The 25,474-nt window shown below is 49.3% G+C and overlaps 1 protein-coding gene across 5 annotated transcripts in view; it reads left to right on the forward strand.

The window, feature by feature from the left end:
* The window catches only part of DOP1A (DOP1 leucine zipper like protein A), a 2,904,166-nt gene that overhangs the window by 293,331 nt on the left and 2,585,361 nt on the right, over positions 1–25,474 (forward strand). For all 5 annotated transcript variants that reach the window (XM_069606322.1, XM_069606321.1, XM_069606320.1 and 2 more), the window contains exon 7: positions 13,911–14,009. In XM_069606322.1, the coding sequence (XP_069462423.1) occupies positions 13,911–14,009 (99 nt within the window). The remainder of the gene's footprint in view (positions 1–13,910; positions 14,010–25,474) is intronic.

The following is a 25,474-nucleotide window of genomic DNA, read 5'->3' on the forward strand; positions in this document are numbered from 1 at the left end:
GGTATATAAAGCGGAGGCGGAATGCAAGCTGTGGGTGAAATCGGAGTACTTTGAAACACACAGAAGTGTGTTAATGGAATTAGTGGAACGGCTCCCCATGCGGTCCGGCCCTGTCGGTGCAGCGATATGCAGCAACACAAGCTGTTTCCAACGTGGTCCGGTCACTGTAAATAACGTGGCCACCAGAGCACATAAGGTTTCCAGTGCGGTCCGGCTCTGCCAGTAAAGCAAAGTGCAGTAACGAAAGCTGCTTCCAACGTGGTCCGGCCAAGTAGCGGCTCGCCCCCACTGGAATATCAGGAGTAGCTGGCTGAGGTGTCTGAGGTCTGACCCTGCCTGGAAATTGAGGTGCGGCAACACAAGCGGATCCTAACTGGGTCCGGCCAGCACAACCGAATGCCGCCACCGGAGTACAGGACAGAGCCTCAGGAGGCTTCCAAGGCGGTCCGGCCCTACCTAAGAAGTGATGCGCAGTACCATAAAGAAGTTTTTAATGGAGGCGGTCCAACGCAACTGAACGCTGCCAGTAGAGTACTAGCCAGAGCTGTATGCGGTTCCCTGAGCGGTCGGCCCGACCCGGCCTGCGAAGAGTGGTGTGGCACGGCCAATGTAACTGAGTGTGGCCATTGTAGGACAAGCCGTAGTAGCTCGTGAGGTCCCCAAATACAAATAACATTGCCTGGAGGACGCGGGAGCAGGCTCCCTCTAAGAACTGGTGCCTCGAGCCAGAGTGGGGGGGCGTACACTGGTATTGGTAGGTGCACAGCCGAGTGGTGGCACCTCAGGAGGCCCTGTACAAGACGGGTGAGAGCTGTATGGTTGAGCCAGTGATAGACGACACAGAGACTCTACGTGCAGGGGGTCCACGTGGTGTGATTGCCTGGGGGAGTAAATGTGGATTGTAGACTGAAGGCACCAATGAGAAACACTGGTGAAACCCCAGAGGAGCACAGCAAAGACCCATGCCACGTGCCCCTGAGAGTAAGTTGGTGCTCAGGTCAGCTGTGAAGTCCAGGAGCGCAGTAACACTGTTTAAGGTATTCATGTCATCCAAGGGCAACAAAAGCAAAACCAAACAATCCGCCATAGACCCGTTTGTCAAGCCGGCTCAAGCACTGGAAGGTATGAAGACAACCCCAGTAACCCAAGGGGCGGAGGTCCCGGTGGGTGGTGATCATCCTGGAAACCATAGCAGCTTTGACGTCCTCATTGGAATTCAAGATAGACGCGCTAAGTATCGACGTAAACCTCCTGATACAAGATGTAAGGGCGTTGTCAAAACGCACAGGTATGCTGAAAATGGAGGTGAAATTAAATAAGAATAACTGCAATGAGAATACCAAGGAAGTCTCCGTGTTGCAACAACAGATACAGAACCCGGAAAACAGAGCGGAAGAGGCAGAAGGACGTGCCAGGAGGATTAATGTGCAAATTATTGGGCTTCCGGAAGGAGAAGAGGGCGCAAATCCAACTGATTTCATTGAGACTATGCTGCTGCAGGAAATAGGCCTGGGGGACCTCACACAAGGCTTCACAGTGGAGCGAGCACACAGAGCTCTAACAAGAAGGCCACCACCAGGAGCGCAACCTCGGCCGATAATAGCCTACATACTCAATTATAAAGATAGGGAGAAAATCCTCGAACGTTTTCGCAAAGGGCGGCACGATCAGGAGAGCGTCGGCTAACATCACGGCATACCCGGACTATACATTCTTGGTACAGAAACAGAGGATGAACTATACAGCAGTCAAGAGGAGGTTACGAGATGCAAATATTAAGTACATGCTGCTGTACCCAGCCAAATTGAAAGTCCTATACAAAAGTCAAGCTCTTTTCTTCGAGACTCCAGAGGAGGCAAGCAAGTGGATGGATGAAGCGAACCTGGCAGACATACCGAACGATCAGCCAAGAGGCTAGAATAACAAACAGGATGGTAACGCCTAACAAATGTAATTGTGCGGACATCCGTCCATAAGACATTACTTAGCACATTTGTGAAGAAGAAAGCCATAGATGCCATTACAGAATGTTTAACAAGCAGGAAAGACGGGTGTCGGGCCTCACGAGGACCGCACAAGGAGGAATCGTCCTATACACCATATTAGATTTTTTAGGATACTAGTAGTTATGTATCCTGCTGCACCCCGAACTCCGGCCCTAGTACCTGAGGTAGGGGTGAGACGCAGGGTTGCCTGAGGGCCTAAGATGGAGCTGGGCAATTGTTGGGGATGGGGGTGGGACAGGAGTTGGGTTAGCTAGAGGGCGGTTGGCCTACAGATGCGCACAAGGGTCGATTAGGGGATGCAACAGGTGGAGATTGAGTGTGGGAACCACTAGACGAGATGGGGGATCTTAAATCAGCAAACTGGAATGTCAGGGGTCTGAACAGCTATATTAAGAGAAACAGAGTAATGACATATTTGAGACGCCAGAAGATAGATATAGCTCTCCTACAAGAACCTCATCTTAGTAAAGAAAGGCAGGAGACCTTGACACGGAAGTCGGGGGGGTGTAGGGGGGGCTGATCTTGGGCTCAACATGTTCAGCGTATGCCAGAGGGGTCCTAACTTGGGTGGCACAGACAGTCCCGTTTAAGGTCCTTCAGACCTACCTGGACACGGACGGTAGGATGGTAGTGCTACGGGGAATGGTGGAGAATAGCGAAATGTGTTATTAATACATATGCTCCAAATTACGACACAGCAACCTATTTTAGATCCCTATACCCCAAGATAGGTTTGTACCGGGATAGTGCGTTGATATGGGGAGGTGATTTTAATTGTACACTGGACACGGTAAAGGATAAATCGGATGAAAAACTCACTCATCCAGCCCCTTCAGCTAAAGCTCTAAACACACTATTACACGCATTTCATTTGGCTGATGTATGGAGGACAATGTGCCCGCAGGACAGAGTGTACTCTCATTATACGGCCCCCAAGAACCTCTACACGAGGTTAGATTATGTGTTTGCAGGGAAAGAAGCTCTGGGAGAGTTCAAAAGAGCTGAATATAAGGCAAGAGTCCTCTCGGACCATGCCCCTCTGTTGGTTACTTGGCAGTTCCTTTCCCCCGTGCGAGGATCCCGACGTGGAGACTAAGAGTCGAGGCACTTAAGGATGCAGGGTTTCGGAATCAGTGAGGGAAGGGGAGTGGATCTTGGCGTGCCTGTCGAGGTCTGGGTCCAGTGCTACGTTGAGGTCCCCACCAATCAGTGTGAGTCACCTCATATATGGTGCACATTTGGCAAAGGTCTGTGTGAAAAAGGCGGGGGGTATCAGTCGTTGGGGCATATATGTTTAGGAGTGTAACTGGGTATTGGTGTAGCAGCCCCTGTATCAGTACATATCCTCCATCTACGGCGGCTATAGAGTTTTGGATCAGTAGGGGTACCCGTCTATGTATCAAGATCAAGACTCCTCGCTTCCCCTGGCATGGGGCATGTACTGCCGCCCCCACCCAGTCCGTCTCCAATTTCTTTGATTCCCCTTTGTTGAGATGAGTTTCCTGAATTAATGCGATGTCCCCTCAGAGGTCTCTGAGGTGGTTCAGTACGCGCCTGCGCTTAATAGGGTGCCCCAACCCTTGCACATTTAGGGATATGAATGTGACTCTAGCCATTTCCCTGTATCCTCGTGTCCATGCCCGGCGGTCCCAGTAGAAGGGCCAGGTTCCGTGTCGGCCCCCTGGGATTCAATACATTAGGATTGTTTATCATGCTCCCCCAGAGGCCACCCCTGTTTGTTGAACCCGAAGTGTAAATTAAACATTGAACTTTAACTAACTCAGTAATTAAAAACCATTCAATCATCACAATCATAACATTGGGCATAGAGTACCCATGCCCAAGGCTAGGCCATAAAGCCCATTCGTGGTTTCTATGAGCGCAAGATCTCATGCACGCACTCATTGCCATGCATGACGAAGAGCCCTCCACCTGAGTCTGGCTGTCTCGTGGGGTATCCGGGGCGTCATGTCCGAACGGTAGCTGTAGTTTTGCCGAAGGTTGCGTCGTGTTTCGGACTAGTCGGCTCCTGCCGGGCTTCGCTAGCATCAGTGTAGAGGTCGGGGGTTCGTCGGCGTAGTGTTCAAGGGGGGCCAAAAGCCATGGGCTGCTTTATCCGCGCAGGCCTGCAGTTTCTCCGCGACCCGCAGTTCGCGTTGCTCTCCCCAGGAGATGGCAGTAGTTTTTGGATGCAATTCGATACTGTCGTCGGTCTCCCACTGATGAGGCAGGCGTGTTAATGTCCCGGTTGTGGGGCCAGGTGCAATTTGGATTTAGAATTAGCACAGTGGGTTTAGGGCCCCTTTTTTGTGAGAGTTCACGTCGTGGACTCTCTCCGGCCTTGATTGGACCCCTCAGGCCTCTCCCTGATTTTTGCTTCCTGCCTTTATTTCGTGGTAATCGGAATTCAGTTGAGGTTGTCACTTGTGACGCCTGTGCCCTCTTTTCAGTTTCCCTTGGGAAGTCAGAGGGGACAAGGTTTTGGCGTTGTAAAAATCTCCAGGTGTCCGCCGGGTCATCGTATGCGTGCCATTGTCGATCTATCTAGACGCACAAGACCGCTGGGAATTTTAGGTAGTGCCTCATTTCTCGGCCCCTGAGTGCCTTGAACATGGGTTAAACTCCTTCCTCCGGCTGGACACCTCCGCAGAGTAGTCATTGAAGAGCCTTATTGGGACTCCGTCGATGCTCACCTACCCCACCGCTCTGTACGCTTTTAGAATGGCCATCTTGTGCTGAAAATGTAAGAGTCTGAACGTTATTGGCCTCAGGCGTTCACTAGACGCTGGCTTTGGTATAGGAGCTTGATGGATTCTTTCGATTGTCAGCTCTGTCGGGTTGTCTATATGGAGGACGTCGTGCATGAAGTTATACATGAAGGACTCCAGGTCGGGCCCCACTGCATTTTCCGGGAGGCCAATCATCCCTGGGTTGTTCCATCTGGATCTATTTTCCTGATCTTCCAATTTAGCACCGTTGAGTTCGGTAGCAGTCGTATCCTGGTTGTCCTCAAGGGAGCTGATGCGTTGCTCGTTGTCCGTCGTCCTCTCGGTTTGGATGGTGAACCACGCTTGGACGCCCTGTAGGTCTCGTTTGATGTCTTGGACGGTAGTGTTGGTCTCTTGGGTGCGCTGTCCTATGAGCTTCTTCTCTGCTAAGATGGCTTGCAGTTGCGCTGGGACGTCCATGTTCGCCTTGCGTTTGGTGGATCGTCTAGGGGCAGGTGTTGCAGCACCTGCATGATATATGATATGGCATTTATAACGCACCTATACACAAGTGTATCAAGGCACAACAAGGCAAGGGCGGGGGAACCGAAGGAGGACAGACAATGATCCTACTAGGCCAGGTGTTATTCAGATCGCGCAAGTGCATGGGAAGGGGGAAGGGGAAAAAGTGCACGGGGTGAGGGGAAGGGACAGTGCAGTACATGGGAATAGAATAACAACAATAAATATAACGACCAGCAGGTGGCAAGTGCAAGGTAAGTGCAGACATTGGGTGTCAAGTGCTGGTGGTGGGACTCTAGGGATACAGAAAACAATCTCCGAGTGCGTGGGTTGCCATGCAGGCAGTGCGGGTGTGTGTGACTGGCGGGTGAGGGACCTGGGCCCGAGATCAGAGGGTGGCCAGGTAATTAGTGCAGTTTCAGTTTCAACCAGGAGGTCAGCAGGGGAGAGGAGGAGAAAAAGCAGAAGCAAAGAGAACGGTTTGTTGGTGCTTCCGGAACCTGAGATGGTTCTCCTCAAGTTTCAGCGAGGCATGGAGGCTTTTCCAGAGAGAGGCCCCAGCAGAAGATAGAGATCTACCACCAACTCGTTGCTTGGAGAAGCGACTGACCCTGAGGGAGTTGGAGGCGGATGAGCGAAGAGCTTGAGAAGGAAGATATTTAGGAAGAGAGAGTTGAAGGTATAGAGGCCCCAGGTCCCAGAAGGCCTTGTGCACAATTCAAAGAGTTTTGAACTTAATCCTCGCAGCCAATGGGAGCCAGTGCAGAGATTTCTGTCTTAGGGAGATGCGATCCCTGGGCTTGAGGCCAAGGACAAGTCTTGCAGTCCTGTTTTGGATGAGTGTCAGAGGGGGGGGGGAAGAGTAGAGGCAGGCAGATTTAGAAAGTGGCTGTTGCAATAGTCCAGCCTAGAGAGAACCAGAGCTCTGGGCACAGTGATCTTCTGGGGGAAGGAGAGGAAAGGAAAGATACCTCTGAGGAGGTGCAGCTGGTAGTGTGACTTCTTAGAAACATCAGAGATGTGAGGCGAGAAGGTGAGTGTGGAGTCAAAGATGACCCCGAGGGTTTTAGCCTCGCAGGTGGGAGCAGGAGGAGAGGCCGGCCAGAGAGCGACAGGAAAGGAGGGAGCGGGTGTGCCGATGAGGAGAATCTCAGTCTTACTGGCATTAAGTAGCTGGCATTAAGCTCGTAGGAGCTTGGCTGGCTATCTAGGGTCTCTTTAATAATAGTCCTTTAGGCGTCACCCGTCGACGTTGGTGTCTGTGCAGCTCGCTGTGTGGCGGATGGAGGCCAGGCGATGTATCTGCCCCCGTAGTGCTTGTGTGGGGACCAATTCAGCGTTCTGTTGTCCCATGCGTAGACCAGGAATCGGCCTCAAGTGACTTCTGGCCAGTTAGGCCGGGTCCATGCGATTTAGTAATGTTGCGGTCCCCTTTCAGTCCGTATTGAGTAGCATTGGTGGGTGCGACAGGTGGTGGTAGCAGGGCGGGTCCCTACTTCAGGGCCGGCTTTGGTGTTAAGGTGGCATTACGCCGACCCTGGGGTCAGTGCGTGGTGACTCTGGGGTCGTTGCTCCTAGTTCGTATGTTTGATGCCCCAGGGGTGCGTTGGCGCAGGGATAGATGTCCACCTGGGTGCGAGGCCCCCCTCAGGTTACACAGGGCGTGTGCTGCTTCTTTTTCACTGAGCAGCGTGTTTTTCATCGCAGGGAGGTCCCAGCGTTGGCTCAGGTGAATAGTGGGTGGCCCTATGTCCGCTGTCTTTCCTGTTCCCTGTACACCGGGCTCCTCCTGGCCCCCGGCTCTAGGGGCAGTGCCTGTGCGGCTTCAGATTGCGGAATACTATGGTCTCCCCTAGGGCTTTGTACGTGGCTGTCGGCTGAGTCAGCAGGTGTAGCTGCTGATCTAGTTGTCCCCGTGGAGTTAGCCCGGCGGGGAGGTAGGTTTGGCTGGGCTAACACGCGTTCCAGGCCAGATTCCCCTGCATCAGTGATTCCTGCCTCTCCGGCTCGGCTTCTGGGCCGGTGGCGTATTTGTGTACTGCCTCTGAGGGTTGGCCCTGATGGCAGGAAGGATCTTAGCATGGGGAGGTGCGGGGGTGGCCCCGGCGTCGCAGTCCCCGGGAAGAGCCAGTTCGCCTGTATCTTATGTGGCCAAGCGCATTGGCAGTGCGCTGTGCGGGTGGCCGTACGTTGAAATGAGGCGGTGTAGATCCGGAGGGTCTTGGGCGCTTGTCGCCTTCCTCGTCGGCTGCGGGCTCACATAATTCCTCCTTCAGGGCATCCGTATGTGTTAGGGAGAATTCTCTGTTTAGGCTGAATTTCCTAACCTAGTGAGTCCCCCAGCAGCTTTGCTGGATTTTTGGGGTTTATTTTTTTCTCCTGCCAAGAGTGAGACTCTTTTACCCTCACTCTTGGAAATGATTTGAGTGTATTCCTTTGACTCTAGATGTGTTTAATGGGCTATGGGGTCTTTTACTCCATAGGGCTTCATGTGTTTTTGTGATGTGTGTTACACAGCACCCTCAGTGCAGTAACACAAGGGTGTCATAGTGACCCCCCAGTATAGACTCCATACCCTGGGACTGACTACTGTCTCCCAGGGCATGTAAAGTCACCATTGACTTTACTAGTCTTGAATTCTGAACAGAACCAGTACAAACCATCCTAATGTGGCTGTACTGGCCGGGGCAATTCGATTGTCCCGGGGTCTCTTAGTCGAGGGGGCACGTCTCCGTCCCCCCTGATCGACTTTTGGCTGGTGGCAGTGGATACTACTTTTAATATTCAACCGCAAATATTTCTCTATGGGATTTTCCCATTGTTCGAGGCTGCTATCTTTATTTATTTAATTACGATAGCCTCGAACATACCGCCGGTTTATTTAATTATTATTAATTCTCCGGTTGGTATTTTTTGCCAAAACTCGGTTCTAAAATGGCGTTTGTGTTCTCTTCTGTGACTCCAACCCAAGTCGAGCCTTTTGTTCCACTTTTTTGGCGGGCTTCTCCACAGAAGCCCTCCAAAGTGGTGCCACTCTGTCTGGGGTACTTAGGAGGGGTGGAGGGGGATTTAGGCACCCTGGACTGAGTTGCCTAGGCAACTCAAGTCGCACTCCGTCCTGATTGGCCCAAGTGGTGAGCCGGCCGGCTCACCACTTAGCATGTTTGAGTGACAGCTAGGCTGAGTGAATGGGGGTTTTCTGCATAAAAGCAGGGCTTTGGGGACTGGAACTTCAGAAGTCACCACAGGACCTAAGAATCCGATGAGGGAGAAACTGAGCCGACCTGCTACGACGACACCACCGGTGGAGCCCTGCTGAACCGGCTCACCACTTTTCCCAACGACAGAGATCTCCCGCCGGAGATTCTTCTTCCTTTGACTGGTGGGGATAACCAGTTTCACCTTCTTTTCACCTTCCCGACGCATCTCGTGGCCGCCTTGCCTGTGCCAAGTACCCCGGCAACCGGAATACCATGTTTTACCACGACCGCGAATTAAAGGGTAATACCTTTAACCGGAAAACTCTGCGGCTGGTTTCTTCCCTGGCAGTGCAACGACCTTCATCTTTCCTCCAAGTCGAGATCTTCTCTTCCTCTGGACGACGCAGAGACTTGCACCCGCTGCCAGGAACAACCGCCACCGCTGGAGGATCCTTCCCACTTAAGGTACTGTGTTCCGCCTGGCTTCCCTTGCCACCGACTGTACGGGGTAGTTTTAGCCCCCGGATTTCGAACCTCGGTTAGCCTGGGACACCCTGGCTAAGCTTTCCTGAGCCTCTCTAAACTCTTTTCGAATTCTCTGCAAGACTTCCAAAGCCTAGTGTACCTGTGTGATCTTGGGCGCATTTGTGCTCTGCTCTCTCTAAGAGTGGGCCCAGCCTATGGACTTTGGCTCACCAGTGACTTTTGCTCTTCTGCCTTGCTAAAAGTGTTCCTAAATCTTAGAGTGGCGTATCTGCACATATTCTGTCTTTTTCCCCTCCCTTCTTCATGAACTTATTGGAGTGCCATCTATAGTTAAGCGCTCACCTCTGTCTGGAAATAAGTGGTGTTAACTAAAACTTGTCTGATAAGGAATAAGGGATGTATATATCACAATAGTGACTGTGTTTAGAGTGTTTTACCATAAGAGTGCTGGAGTGTTTCAAACAGTGTGTTTTTAAATAAATAATTATATACTTTGATACCAAAGCTCTGGTCAGTGTTTGCTTGTACTATTGTATCTGAGTGCCTATTGTGTATACTTTGCATACTGCCTAACTCTTCTTGAGGGAAGTCTGACTGCTCAGCCACAGCTACCAGGTAAATCTGGGTGGTACAGACTGCTACCAAGTGGGTTTACTGCTAACACCTGTAGTCCTAAATCTTTTGCAGTGTTCCCAAAGGGAACTGCACAGGTTTCTGCCTAACAGCATGCCACCAACCTCACCCTGGTGCGGCACCGCCCGCTCCTCCCGCCGGCTGCCTGTTGTGCCTGGTAGGGTCTTCCGAGGTCTGGGTGTCCCCCTGATGTTTGTCGGCGGCAAGTGCTGGCTGGATATGGGGCTTTGCAGTGATATACACTGTTGCCTTACCCGGGCGGAGGCGCAATGTGCTTAGGGCTTCCGCCAAGCTCCAGGGCGCGCGGGGCCTCCATGCGGCCGGGGGCGGGGACCTCCTCTCCCTAGGCTGGGGCCGCTTGCATCCGTTCATCTCCCGGTGTGCGTCCTCCAGCCCCCCTCCTCACCTCATCCGTGTGTAGTGCTGGAGCCACCATAGCCTTGCGGTGCCTTAAGGCATGATCTTCCTGAGTTGGGGTTGTTTAACCCGACGGAGGAGCTGGCCGGTTGCGAGGAGGCCACCGGGCAGGATATTGCTCCTGCGTTGGTTTTCTGAGGCTGGCTGTCTTGAGTAGATTACCGATCCCGGGCACAGACCGCGGACCCCTGCTCAGGAGCCGCGACCGCACCAAGCCCTAGCACTGTTTGTTTGTTCATTGTCTCTTTGTCTGCCTTTACTTGCGAGCTGGTGTGTTCCTTTGCGGCCCACAGCTCTGGGGCGCGTGTGAGTGAGGTGTGGCGTGGTCTAGCGTCGGAAGGCTACATGCCGGGCACCTGAGCAGCTGAGATTTCTTGTGCCTTTCTTGCTGATGTGTACTCCGTCTCTCTCTGGGGGTTATAAGAAGGATTTCTGCATTTCGAGGCGGCGGGCCCGTACAGAGCTTCACAGACCCGCAGCAAACTTTCTCAGGCTCTCGAGCGCCCCCCTCCCCCCCCCGGGAGAGGTAGGTTTTCTCTTTATTTCTAGTATAATAATATTTTCTGGCATAATAAAAGTTTATGCCAACAGCCATGCCACCTGTGTGTCAGTCTCCTCCTTCTGCACCCTTACAAAGCCTATATTACAAACACATTTATCCCTGGACTAGAAGAGTATCTCAATATCATAGAGGCGCTCCAGAAAAAGTAATTCTACCTTAAGTTTCAGCAAGCACTTTTACTCCCTGCAAATCTTACATCTAGGTGGCATAGGGGAGCGTCAAATAACTGCCCCAATGGTTTCATCCAGAGACAGAAAGAAGTACATTGCAGTCTTGAGAACCCTATATATTAATGGTGGAAGCTCAAGACTTTTCAAGGCCTAACCTCTAAGGGTGTGTGCCCTTCGTTCTATAGTTATAGAGCATGGCAGCTCTGTAGTCTGGTTTTCTATGACATAACATTTCATAGAGGATTTACCCTAGTAGGTATATATTTTTTACTATTTAATGTGAGGCATGTACTAGGGGCTGCAAGAAAATGTTATATTGTGATTGTTTTATTAATACAGTGGAAATGGAGACATATTTTAATCTTTAAACAGTGTTTTCCTTTAATGGATACTATGTAATGCTATGTTGATTAATTCTATTCTTGTGTGTCCCTTGTCTATGGTGTTATGACCCAGGAATAAAATATTATGGATTGATCGAAAGAAAGTGGGGTCCATCGTGCCCTCAAAATAAATCGAGGGTCCTTGTCCCTTTCTGGAGACACTGCTCCTGACATGTACTTTGACTGGGTGCTTCGGTTCGGCTTGCTCAAAAGGTGTTCTTTCTTCCTCTAGCCAACCATGTTGAACTGTTGTAGGTTGACAATAATCTCATATGGGACTAGAACGCCTTTGAAGTCCCCATCTTCATCTAGACTTTTGCGTGGTCTACCCGCTTTATTTTGACATCGCTGATCATGGGGCATTGCCTGCTGAGTCAGAATGAGGCAAGACACATAATCTGCAAGGGGGAGGTCCAAAGAATTAGATGAAGACATGACTCTGACAAAAGAAATCAGCACTGTCCTGGTTGCCACCCAAACATAATTCACAAAGGGGGGAGCCGAAGGAGTTGTAAAAAAGCATGGTTATAAGAGAATAAATCTACACTATCCTTGTTACACCCAAATGTAATGCATTCAGGTGCCACACGGTCCTTTCGGTGTCTTGTTGCAGCAGCTCATCTATTGTTTGTTGTCTTGTTGCAGCAGCGCATCTATTTTCTTGCACAGACTTCTAAAGTGAAGCACGAACAACAGGGAATGTTGCTACTGTAGCAACATTGTAACAGCTGTGAACACAAAAAATGGAAAGTGGCAACATTTTGATTTAAAAAAAAGAAATAGAGTCCACTCTCCTAAATATGGAATGATTGTCATATCTGACTATCCCACCTCCCTCAGTACTGTATAACCAGTACTTCAGTTAAGCACATTTTGGAAGTTTTGAAATGATTAAAATGTCTTAAAAAATGTGGAAAAATCCTGTTTGATTCAGTCTTTTCCTTTTACTCTCAATCTCTCTTCTCCCAATGTTCACCTCTCTCCTACACTCCTTCCCCAACTCCACCCTCCTCTACTCAACTGTACCTCTGATGTCTCTCATACTTTCTATGCCTCGCCTCCATCCTTTGATGTTACTTCTCCCTACTTCTTCCTTGTCCCCACAACCACATCTGCCTACTGACTACTACTCCCTCCTCCAACCCAGCTACCTCCATCACTCTTCTGCAGCTCCTTCCTCCTCCCCTGACACTACCCAAATGCCCCTTCTTTCACTCACATTCTCTTCACATTCCCTCCCTACTCATTCTCCTAACCACGCTTTCACGCACCCTCACAATGCAATACCACTTTCACTCATTCACCAATTAGTACCTCACTTTATCCAGAAATCACCTTCACAGTCTGCTGCTCTTTCCTCCCTTCTGCTGGTCTCTTGGTCTTCTACCTCCTCTTCCTCTTACCTCACCCAAATAACCCACACATACTGTGGTCTATTCTCCTCCCCCTCTCTGGATTGGGCCTCTGTCCTTTAGCAATCTAGGCCTGCTTTCCTCACCAGATGTGTTGAAAGAAGCAGAGTTAAAGTTTACAAGTATCGGGCTAGCCCTTCTCACTTCTCCTATGCAGGCCCGTCATGGGTTAGAAATAGCATACCGGGAAGTTGAATGTCCTTGTTCATGTTATGGGGTCTAGTCCCTGGCGCCAGTAAGGTAAGCTCTGTGGTTGTGAGGGTTTTGGTCCCCCAGTTTATTCTTTGGTGGTCTAGGATACCCCACGGTGGCTGTAGTTCTCGCCGCTATCACTGGGCCACACTGTGCCTCTGTCAGCCGTATATGGAGGGTGTTGCTACGTTCCTCTCGGTCCACTGGTCTCTTTGCCGAGGGAGGAGTGCTGACCAATGGGGAGGGTTGTTTGCTGGTGGTTGGGTCCCAGTCTTCCTGCAACTGGCATGCTGCACTGGAAAAGGAATCACACTTAGATGCTTCTCGCTGTTTTTGTGTTCTAATGGTTTGCCAACCTGGCCTGGAGTGTAATTATACTTGCTGATGGATACGAGTTGGTCTGGTGACACGTCATCAGGACGTGCTGACATCCTGGCGTCAGCACTGAACCAGCGCAAGTCCCCCATCTTGGAATGGTACAGCCGGCTTTCCAGCACTGCCATAGCGACATGGGAGCAAAGCATCTCCATTGACCCCTTGCACGACGTGGAACTCTGACAGGTATAGCATGAGGCAACAGCGGACTGCCCAAACAAACTGGCTGGTCCAGAGCACGTTGACTCTGCCTCCTGTGAATTCTAGATGGAAAGTAAACATAATATGGATTTATTAGGAAGTTTTACATTCCCCTTTCAACACCCATGTCCTCAAGGACCTTAGGTTTCTGAGCTATCAGGAATGATTTAATACCTTTTACAGCAGCCAGTGAATGTCAGGTAGGTTTGTGCTACATAAATGCCTGTATCACATCTTAAATTATATCAGATGGACTCATTAGATCCCCCCACGTTGGCCCTTATCCTGTCTGACAACTAGTGGCACAAACAGGTATTTTCATGTGATGGTGGGGAGATGACCGGAGTAGAAAATTGCTAAATAATGGGAATGACCAAGGACTAGAGTTTTGAAGGATGGGTATGCTTGCTGTTCTGAAGCAGTACATATTTTACACACTGAGGCATATTCCGTCTAAGTTAAAATAATATCTATTTAATTTCATGGCTATTTGTTATTCTTTTGTGCAAGATTTATTTTTCTAGTTTTACAGAATATTATCAACAACAGTCATTAGATGACTCACGTAGTCATTGAGACCTCTGAAAGAGGTTGGAGGAAAACTGTAGTCTTCATGTTTTGATAATTGTGTTATTTATTTCAGGTAGAAGCAGTTAGTACATCTGTGCAAGATTCAAGTGTACTAGTACAGCGGAGCACTTTGGACCTTATACTCTTTTGCTTTCCATTCCATATGAGTCAGGTGAGATTGGACCTCTTGTTGAGTTGTACAATATTACATTTGGTATGTTGTTATTGAGCCTGTACTGCCTTTTTGTCGACAGGGAGTATCGTACAAAGTCTTTCTTGTGTAGACAAAGCTAGAATTATATCTTTAAATAACAGTTGTATTGATCTTATATATTGGTATCCAAAAGATATGTAACTCAGTGGTCTGAGGATAATAATATAGTGAGCAACAGGAGCCTTTGATCTATATCATCGCCATAACAAATATATCCACTGCACTACAGCAAAATGTTGGATTTGGTTTCATAGAAGAGGTAGTCCTTCTGGGGCATCCCCTTTACACTCTGTTAAGATGGACTAAGGCATTGTTCAAGTATTTGTCCTGTCATGTTTCTCCCATGTAAGTAGTATAGGAGTTCCCTGGTGGCAGCAACAAAGCATTGCTTACCAATTTATTATAAAAAGCAACATTGAGTCAGGGTATATACTTGGCTACACCTTCAACCTAATGCACCCTCTGGGTTTGTGACATGTGTGGTGGGTCAGAAGTAGGACGCAGAGATTTTCATCTCACTGAAAGATGTATTAAACGAAAACATAAATGCCTACCTTTCCCTATACTAATGCGTTTCGCTACCTAACAAAACTAGCTACGGTGCTAGTGAGTCGTCACTGGGAGTCTAAACAGAATCTGTCCACCGACCTAAATAACCTATTCGAATGAATTGTGTCCTCCCACGTACTCCTCATTTTATGATAATTATCCTTCCAGCTTTAGCTGGTTCGGAAAAATGTTCGACAGGGGGGTGGGGGTGCTGTGTGCCGTCTCGTCGATTCGATGTCCCTCGAGGGCCTCCATTCGACTATCAATGCCATCATCAGTATAAATAGTGCATGCAGCGCCTGTTGGCTTCAGTTCCGTTTTTCTGAGCTAACGCTTCGGTGCTTCACTGAAGGTTGTCACTATTTTTGGAAACGAAAATGTCTTCTCCGTCGTCTCCATCAATGCCTAAGACGGGCTTCAAGAAGTGTCAAGACTGTGGGTTGAAGATATCAATCACCGACCCCCACCGCATATGTCTGTGGTGTCTTGGTACTGGTCACCGTACCTGCGACTGTAACTTCTGTTAGGCGATGACTGAAAAGGCTCTGAGGAGCGGAAAGGTAAATTGGCAGTGGGGAGGTTGCCTTCGAAGTCTCCTTCGAAGAGTTCAAAAAGAAAATGCGAAGAGTCGAGAGATTCTCCTCGACGGAAAAGATCTAAAAGCTCTTGATCGAGAAGTCAATCAAGCCATTCTTCATCTTCTTCTAAGAAGGCCACGAAACAGTGTCACAGGTCACCCTCGGCCGAGGTAATCAGATGTCCAACTAAGTTGGACTCCCCAGCTAAATGGGATGCATTTCGTAAAGAAATGCTTAAAATCTTCGAGAATGCGTCCCAACCCCCTCGAAGAACAAGCAGAAAGCCCATGCCCCTGACGATCTGCATCAAGATGGAAAAGGGAAGTCAAAACTATTACAATCTTCGAATCTGTGCTATAAGCCGGATCTAAATCAAGAAAAATCTCGATTCAACAAAAAGTCGCTGAGGGCTTCGACAAGCCAGGAATCCAGTCCGTTGAGGGTTCCTTAAAAAAAACATAAAAAGTCAGTAACTCCGATGGCCTCGCTAACACCATCGGACCCGTTCACGCCAGTGGCGAAGTCAACTCCGACATAATCGACTCCACCTTCGAAGTCGTCAACGATTTATTCGAAGTTGTCGAAACCAATATTAACCCAGGAAAAGGTTTTCAAACCCTTGCCAAAGAAAGACTTCTTTAAGTCTCGAACTTCAATCTATGAAGACAATGAGCCTTCAGACGATAATACACCACCATTTGGGTTACAATATGGCACCCCAAATGTGCCAGAGGAGTTGATTTCTGAAGAGTCTAGGTGAAAAGACTTTTATGATAACCTACAATAAGCCGGTGGTATAGATACCAGTGGTATAGATAACTCTCCAGAAGTGGAATTTGGTAAACCAGATCCTACTGACACACTGACTCCTCATATAGGCAACTAATGAGCAAAGTGGTAGAATTTTTAGGTTGGAGCAGGCCTACGCCTTCTTTCGAGCAGGATGGCCTAACAGATATTTTGTATCGGGGTCCCCAAAGAGATCCAATTTTGCCTTTTCACATTGCCCTTCAAAAAAGGGTCTCAACAAATTGGCTGCAGTAAATAAACATTTTGCAAAAAAATATAGGCCATCCAGCAGAGACCCTGAGTACTTAACAAAGCACCCAACACCAGAATGTTTGTTGGTTCAAGCTGCTACACTAACAAGCAATCGGCATATGCCTCTATCCCTCCCAATAGGGATGATAAGAGAGTAGATGCCTGGGCGAGAAAAAGATTTACTGCTGGTAGTATGGCTTTAAAATCAACTAATACAAACTTCAACGTTTAGGTTTACCCTGGGGGACTGCATAGCTATTGCAGCTGACCATATCCCAGAAGGAGAAGAAAGAGACGGCTTCCTGGCTATCATCAAGGATGGTAAGGAGGCAATGTGTGAATGCCTCCAGTGAGGTCTGGATAGTGCAGATACCATTAGCCAATTCATGGCAACTAGCACCGTGTTGCACAGATTTGCATGGTTGAGGAAGTCCGGATTTGCACCAGATGTGCAGTCTGGACTGTGGCGGACACGAACAAGGGTTGATACTCGCTGTATTTTCTCACTCCCAAAAAGAATGGAGCATTGAGACCCATCTTGGCCTTAAGAAACTTGAACAAGTTCCTCAGGAAGGACAAGTTCAAGATGGTTACCCTTTCTCAGATCCTTCAGGCTCTCCAACTCCAAGACTGGATGGTGCCATTGGATCTACAGGATGCTTACTTTCATGAGCCTGTCCATCACAAGCACAGAAAGTACCTGAGGTTCGTGGTTGGCGGTTCTCATTATCAATTTCAAGTTCTGCCATTCCGGCTGACCTCCGCCCAAGGGTTTTCACCAAGTTAATGGCGGTGGTGGCAGTGAGTCTCAGGAGAGGGGGGATTCACGTCTACCGCTACCTGGACGATTGGCTGATCATGCCACATTCATCCGTACAAGCTCGGGAACATCTCAGCGTAACCTGCCACTCTCTCCACATACTGGGCTTCTCCCTCAATTACAAGATGTCCCACATGATACCATCTCAGAGACTCCAGTTTATTGGAGCAGTCCTGGACGCTTCCTCAGGGAAAGGCTCACCTCTCGAGATGAGGGCTCAGCACATTCTGCAGGTGGTCACCAAATTTCAGAGGGCTCAGCGTCTTCCGACCTTCGATTTTCTTTTTTTTAAGGTGGCTCGGTCTCATGGCATCCTGCATTTTCCTGGTTCCAGAGGCCCGCCTGAGAATGAGAACCCTCCAATGGGATCTCAGAACACAGTGGTCCCAATTCTCAGGCAGGATGTTAGACCGCTTTCAAGTTCTGAGCAGAGTAGCACAGCACCTTCTGTGGTGGGCTTGCAAGGACAACATTCTGAAGGGAGAACATTTTTGGCAGCCATGGCCGCAGATAACAGTAGTGATGGACGCCTCACTCACGGGGTGGAGAGCACACGCCAACGATCTGACAATCAGCGGTTGTTGGTCTCCGTCGGAGTCCAAACTACACATCAACTTTTTGAAGCTGAGGGCAATCAGACTAGCGCTGAAGGCCTTTCTGCCTTCTGTATGGGGAAAGAATGTCCTGATAATGATGGACAACACCGTGGCCATGTACTACCTCAACAAGAGAGGAGGCATAGGGTCACTACCACTGTGCAGAGAAGCAATGCAGCTCTGGGTCTGGGCAATTCAAGAAGCAATCTCTCTATCAGCAGTTCACCTAGCCAGAGAGGAGAACACGGCCACAAACGCTCTGAGCAGGCAGAGCACAGTCTCCCATGAGTGGGAACTAGTTCTGGAAGTCCTTCAGGAGATCTTCGCACTTTGGGGAACCTCTCTAGTGGATCTGTTCGCGACCAGTGTCAACCAGAAGTGCAAACTGTTTTGCTCCAGGGAATTTCCCCCAAGAGGAGCTGTAGGGGACGCGTTTGTAGTGGACTGGGAGTTTCCATTCCTGTACGCGTTTCCTCCTGTCCCTGTCATTCCTCACGTGATCAGGAGGTTGAGAAAGTTCGGGAAATCCATTAGCCTAATTGCTCCGGATTGGACCAGGAGGACGTGGTAGCCGGACCTTCTGGACATGTCCATCAGCCCGCCAATACATCTTCCGCAAAGAGAGGAACTTCTATCGCGAGAGGAGGATCGTGTTCTCCATCCAGAGGTCAATATTCTCAACCTTCACGCATGGTTTCTGAGTGGTTAAGGTACAGGGATTGGGACCTTCCGGATGATGTAATGGAGATATTGCTTTCGGCCAGAAGGCCAGCAACAAATTCTTTGTATTGCGGCCGTTGGAACAAGTTCAGCAGTTGGTGCAGGGATAAGAATATGGACCCTTTTCTTTGTGACACACCCATGGTGCTTTCTTTTTTATTACATCTGGTGAAACTGGGGCTCCAGATTGGAATAATTAAAGGTTACCTGGCGGCGCTGACTATTTTAAAGCGCTCTTCAGAAGAGGATTCATATTTTAAAATCCGTCTGATCGTTCAATTCCTAACGTTTTCCCACCAGTTCCTTTCCAAGTCCCTATATGGGATCTTAACCTGTTAAATTTTCTAACATGCATCCCTTTGGAGCCAATACGTTCATGCCCATTAAGACTGTTAACTGTTTTGCTAATAGCAGTAACGTCAGCCCGCAGAGGAAGCGAGTTGCAGGCACTTTCCTGTAAACCTCCACATACTCTTCTCTATAAAGACAAGGTTGTTCTCAAGGTAAAACCTTCTTTCTTACCTAAGGTAGTCTCTGACTTCCACTTGTCGCAAAAGATAATTTTGCCAACTTTCCTGGAAAGGAGGAGGAAAGATAACATAGGCTGGACCCAAAAAGGGCTCTCAGCTTTTAAATATCAAGAATGGCTAAAATGTGTTAAAATTACCAATTATTCATTGGCTATACAGGCCCTAAATTGGGTTTAGCTGTGACAAATCTGAGAAACCTGAAAGTGTCTCACCCGCTAGTCCCCGGGGATCTGTCATCCAGGTGGCCAGGACACGGCCATCTGTATTGGATCCAGTTCCTGGGGGTGGACAAGTGCGCGAAGATCACCTAGTTGAGGGTTCTTCGGGGAGTGGAAGCGGGACACTGAAGGGTGAGACGCGGCATCTCCTTTCCTGTAACACCTTTTCCCCATTCTACCAGGTAGGATACCTGTAAGCTCAACCCCTCCGCCCCCCTTTTCCGACACAAATAGTTTCCACTGACATTTCATTGTGAGCGACAACGGACTAACACCAGAGCAGTATACCTGACATGTCGCAACACCCTGGTCAGGCAATTACTTATCATTACACACACCTGACTCCCATCACACGGATAAAAGGCGGAGCACGATAGCGCACTCTGAGCAAGGTAAATCACACGAGGAAGCAACAGTTCCAAGGTGGCGATTTAACACAAGGAGAAAGGCAGCAACACCGGAGAGGGTTGCAAAGAGGGAAGTACTCTTGACCCCTAGAAACGGTTACTTTTACAAGGCTTGCAAAGTGAGAATCCTAAGACCGGGAACTGAAACTGAACAAGCCTACGCTGTACATCAAAAGTATCCGGGGGCGCTCCCATGTCGATAACCGAGGCCGGGAGGAGCGTTTGCCACCATGGTACTGTCCTTGGCCCCTGCAAGAAAGCCCTGCAAGTAGAAGGCGGTGAGTCGGAGAAACTGATAGGAAATCAGCTTGTGTTTGAACCAAGGTTGCAGGCAGCAACATTGTATGAAGAAATCCACAAAGGACAGTTTTTGAAGCGAATATGATGAGAGGTGCCAACAAGTCGAAACTAAACAAATGAATGTGCTTGGAAAAAGCCCAATCAGATACCGTGTACAGAGTGGGCCGGCGCCACGTGGGTGTTCATTCGAAGGTCTCTGTAAGGTATCCAACTGAAGGGCAACTGCTTTGTAAGAAAGGAACTTTGTATTGAAGTGGCCCTGCGACGGGTCAAACTAAACCCTGTGCATATTCAAAAGTGCTTGATAAGTGTAAAGTGAACTGCAAATGGTCCGAGCCCGGCTGAGGGAGACTAATTGAATGTAAAGGTGAAAGAGATCTGAGCCCGGAAGAGGGGGATCTGCAGTATCTTAAAAGGGATCTGAGCCCAGAAGAGGAGAAACAGCAGTATCTTTTTTTTTTTTTAAACTTCTTTTTATTATTCAGCGTGGCAGCAAAACACAAGCGAACAGCGTCAGGCATTACAATATGAATACAGTATACATAATGTAGGTGCGCAGAGGTTACTTCACATAATAACACAATCAATGGGCACAATCACAGCATGGAGAGGGCAACAGAAGACTGTGATAGGGGTGAGGACCCGAGCAGGTGGGGGCAAGTAGGCGGGGGGGAGGTATCCGGTGTCGCGATTAGATCGGACATGTAAGAGCGGAACCTGAGCCAGACATTCCTAGGCCTGGAGTGGGCGGGTTGCATATGGGACCAGGCTTCCTCAGAGTCCGAGGCCCACGTGACCGCTCTCAGCCATTGGGCGTGTGTGGGAGGTGAGGGGCGAAGCCAGCAGAGCAGGATGGAGCGTACCGCGAGTAGCAGGCAGAGGCCGGCTAATTTTTTGGAATCACGGAGAGGCCTGGGAGGTCATGAAAGAGGCATACCACGGGGGAAGGAACAATGGGATGGTCGAGCACAGCAGACACTGTCGAGCAAACTGCCTCCCAAAACTGTGAGAGGCGAGGGCAGGACCAAATCATGTGAATGTAGTCGGCATCGTCCCGGCAGCATCTAGGGCAGCTGGAAGGGTGATCCCTGGACATGCGATGTTGTCTGATCAGGGTGTAGTGAAACCTATGTAGTACTTTGAACTGAATGAGTTTAAGCCGGGAGTTGAAAGACACTCGATGTGTGCGCTCGCATAGATGTGCCCAGCGCTCATCCGACATTTCAACACCAAGGTCTACCCCCCACACACGCTTCAGTTTGGCAAAGTCTGGGACAGATCTGGATTGTAACATAGTGTATAGCCTGGAGATTTTACCCCTCGTGGGCCCAGGGGAGGTGAGCTCCTCAATAGCAGGGTCGTCCGGTGGCAACGCGGGGAACGTTTGATAATTACACTTGAGGGTCCTGCGGAGGGATGCGTATTGAAGCCATACACTCTGGCCACTCCTAAGGGGCAATGGGAGATCGGGCCATTCAACAAATATACCCTGGTCAAACACATCACGCAACAACTCGTAGCACGCTTCCGCCCAGCGACGAACCGTGCCTGGTGGGACCCGCGGGACCCCCGGGAGGAAATTCCAGAGAGGGAGGTTGCCGTGGAAGGCGTAAGTAGTTTTGATTAGCCTCCACATCTTCGCTAATGCAATGGACGTGCAGGCGACCGGGCTCTGTGAGTCCAGTGCCAAGGGAGCGGGTTGTATCACCAAGGAGCGGATGTCCCGGTCACAGACCGCAAGCTTCTCGAGTCAGACATGCGGGGGAGGGTCCATTGTATTAAACCAGTAAGAAGTATATTGGATTTGGGATACCAGCCAGTATTTAAGAAAGTCAGGGGCACCGAAGCCCCCGTTAGACATGGGAGTAGACAGGGTATCAATTTTTAGGCGGACCGCACCCGAGTGCCAGAGAAAGGAATTCACAGTACGGGTCAAGTCACGGAAGAAGCCCCCTGGCCACAAGGGTATGTTAGTGAACATGTAAAGCAACTGGGGCAACACCACCATCTTCAACAGCCCTATCCTGCCTGCCAGGGAGATCGGGAGTTTGTCCCAGACCCGGACCTTAGCCGTCAGGTGTGTGAGGTACTTCTGATAGTTTTTCTGGAAGGTCAGCGCCTGCTGGCGCGTTACCACTATTCCCAAGTAGGTAAATGAGGATTGAGCCCATGTGAAGCCAAAGGTGTCAGCAGGAGGGAGAGTGCATTCCCTGAGTGGGAAAAGAGTGGATTTCGAGCAATTCACTTTAAGGCCAGAGATTCGACCAAACTGAATGATGTCCTCCAGTATCGGGGGTAAGTTGATGGAGGGAGAACGCACAAACAACAATGCGTCATCCGCATATAGGGACACTATGTCCGACTGGCCCGCAGTGCGGAGGCCTCTATGAGCGTGGAGTTGGCGGAGCATATCAGCAAAGGGCTCTATTGCTATAGCGAAGATCAAGGGAGAGAAGGGGCACCCCTGTCTCGTCCCCCTGGTGATCTCAAAGAGGGGGGAGCATTGGTCGTCGGTGCGGACCCTGGCCACAGGGGTAGAGTAAAGCAATCTGATCCAGGAGAGAAAGGAGGGGCCGAATTTGCAACTCTCGAGAACCCGCCATAGGTACCTCCAAGAAACCGAGTCAAACGCCTTTTGCATGTCGAGGGTGACAGCCACTGCGTGCGTCTCGGGACTGATTCTGTTGATTATATTAAATAGGCGCCTCAGGCTCAGGGAGGTAGAGCGACCCGGGATGAAACCCGCCTGATCTGGATGGATGATAGATGGCAGGAAGGGAGCTAACCGGAGCGCCAGAGCCTTAGCGTATACTTTGACATCACAATTTATAAGTGAGAGCGGGCGATATGAACCACATTGCGAGGGGGATTTACCCGATTTAAGTAGTACTGTGATTGTGGCCTCCTGGAGTGAAGGGGGGAATACACCGGACTCCACAGACTCTTCCCAAAGAGCCAGCAAGTGAGGGAGCAGCTGTGACTTAAAATGCTTGTAAAATTCGACCGGGATACTGTCCGCGCCGGGGGCTCGCCCCGAGGATAAGGAGTCAATAGCGTCTGACGGCTCCTCCAGTGTGAGAGGGGAGTCAAGGGAGGCCGCGGCCTCCGGAACAGGGCTGAGAGAGGAAGGGCATCGAGAAAGGAGTCGATCTCCGCCACTGATAACTCATCTGAGTTAGAGTATAGGGTTTCGTAGAATGTGAAAAATTCCCTGTTGATGTCTTGCGAAGAGACAGCCATGGAACCGTCGGGCCTCTCAATTCCGAGTATGTGTGGGGACCCCGTCTCGTGACGGATCAGTCGTGCCAGAAATCGACCGATGCGTTCCCCCTCCCCGTATCTCCTCGCCATGCCAGGACTATCCAAAAACCTTTGTTCACGATCCGCGAGGGATCGGAACGTGTCCAATTCCATCCCTATGTCAGCCAGGTTGCCCGGGGTGGAGTGAAGTGAGCATGTAGCTTCCAGGGTAGAGAGTCTGGATTCACTAGCGGCAAGATCTCTCCGGATTGACTTAAGGACCCCATTCTCTTTGGACAACGCAATCCCTCTAATATAAACCTTAAATGACTCCCATAAAGTGGCCTGAGACGTTACTAAGCCCGTATTAGTCTTGAAGAATTCTTCAATCGACCGCTCGAGCTCGGAACAGAACTCCAGGTCCAGTAAGGAGAGGGGTTTCAGCCTCCAGTTGCGTGTCCGGCCGGGATCAGGACCCCAACCGATGGTCACAGTAACTGGAGAGTGGTCAGACATGGTTCTGGGAAGGATCATTAGCTGTATAACGCTCTTAACCAATTCGTTGGAGATCACGTCATTGAAACTGCCAACTTGGTTATTTTGAATTGTGAATTATAAGAATTGGGATTTCGAATAGAATTTGTTTTATAAATCCGCAAAACGTCCTTTAGGCTTGTTGCCTCTTAGAAAGTGTGCAGGGGACTTGGTTTTCCATGATTTGGATCTCTTTTGTTTACTTCAGTACCATGCCTTCCTTATACATGGTGTCAGGAGTGGGATGTGACTCAATTGAAACAAATTGGGGAACCCTGCAATTTCAGAATCTTAGTCATAGACCCTCCAACCCCTCTGTTGCCATGAAAGAATCAATAGGCTTCGATATCTGTAGCAGTAGAGAGGGTACTATCCCCCCTGGGAAAAGAGGATTGATTCCCACAGACTTGGTCTCAATACCCCCTCCTGGGTGTTACATAAAATTGGCCCCAAAATCCTACCTGGCTTGGAAGTTCGGTATAGACGTTCTAGCAGGTGTCATCGATCCTGACTTCTGGGGAGACGTAAAGGTTCTCTTACAGAAATCATAGTGAGATCCCATTTGAAGTTCATCGTGCAGACCAAATTGCCCATTGAATTCTGGAAAAGGCTCTATTTCCTCATTTTAAATAAAGTGAACCAGACACAACAGAAAGAGGCACATTAGGCTTTGGGGGGGGGGGGGCAGATAAACCTTCTAACAATCGAAGGGAGAAAAGGAGAAGAGCCTACCATCTATCCTGATCTGGCTTTTGCCCAGCGACACTATCCAGCCCTCGCTGAAGCCTTTTTACAAGCTATTCCAGAAGGAGAAGGTATAGAAAGGGGGAGCCTTTTTTCTTCTTAAAGCAGGGGTTGCTATATAGAAAAGAAACATCGATAGAAGGCTTAGGTAAAACTCAGTTAGTAATCCCCAAAACCCACCGAAAGATCGTACTAGAGATTGCACATTCCCATCTGACCGTGGGGCACGTAGGACAATCCAAAACCCAGGCACATATCAGTGGGAAGTTTACCTGGCCAGGGATCCATGCTGATATAAACACCTTTGTTCAGATGTGTGAAATATGTCAGAAAACCAGCACTCACATCCCATTGCCTGCCCCTCTGAATCTTTTACCAATCATAGAAGTCCCTTTTTCAAGAATCGGGATGGACGTCATTCGACCTTTAGAAACATCTAGACTGGGCAACAAATATGTCCTTGTGATTGGCTATGCAACCATATACCCCAAGGCATTCCCTTTGAAGAACAATACAACCCAGAAAATCCTAAAGCACCTCCTACCATATTTTTCCAGGTTTGGCTTTCCTAAGGAAATCCTGACGGATCAAGGTTCAAATTTTATAAGCAAGCTCATGGCTAAAGTCAAAGAGCTACTCCATATTACCACATTACGAACTTCCTTGTACCATTCCCAAACAGATGGTTTGGTAGAGAGATTCAATAAAACGCTTAAAATGATCCTAAGAAAGTTGGCAGATTAAGACAGGAAGGACTGGGACTGAATGATTCCCTAGGCACTATTTGCAGTGAACAAAACCCCTCAGGCATCTACTGGATTCTCTCCTTTTTTTGGGTGTAAATTGCCTTTTATTGAGTTTAAACAGAGTCAAGCATTGGATAAACTGAACGGCATGAGGGATCAACCCTCTTCAAGCACATCAGTCAACATGACTTGCTACCCCATTAATTCCCCGCCCTCACCCAAACGCCCCTTTGCTTCAGTTAAACTCCTCCTTCAACAGCCTGATATCTTAACTGTACCCATAAAGTTTAGTCAAAATCCAAGTGGGCTCTAAACATTTAATCCTGTTCTCATCGAGTACCGTGGTGGGCCTTCCGCGCTTATTATCCTATCGGGCCGAGCCGGTTCCCTCGTTCTGAGC

The sequence above is a fragment of the Ambystoma mexicanum genome, chromosome 4p (assembly GCF_040938575.1).
Source record: "Ambystoma mexicanum isolate Mex_15411 chromosome 4p, UKY_AmexF1_1, whole genome shotgun sequence".
Classification (NCBI taxonomy): domain Eukaryota; kingdom Metazoa; phylum Chordata; class Amphibia; order Caudata; family Ambystomatidae; genus Ambystoma; species Ambystoma mexicanum.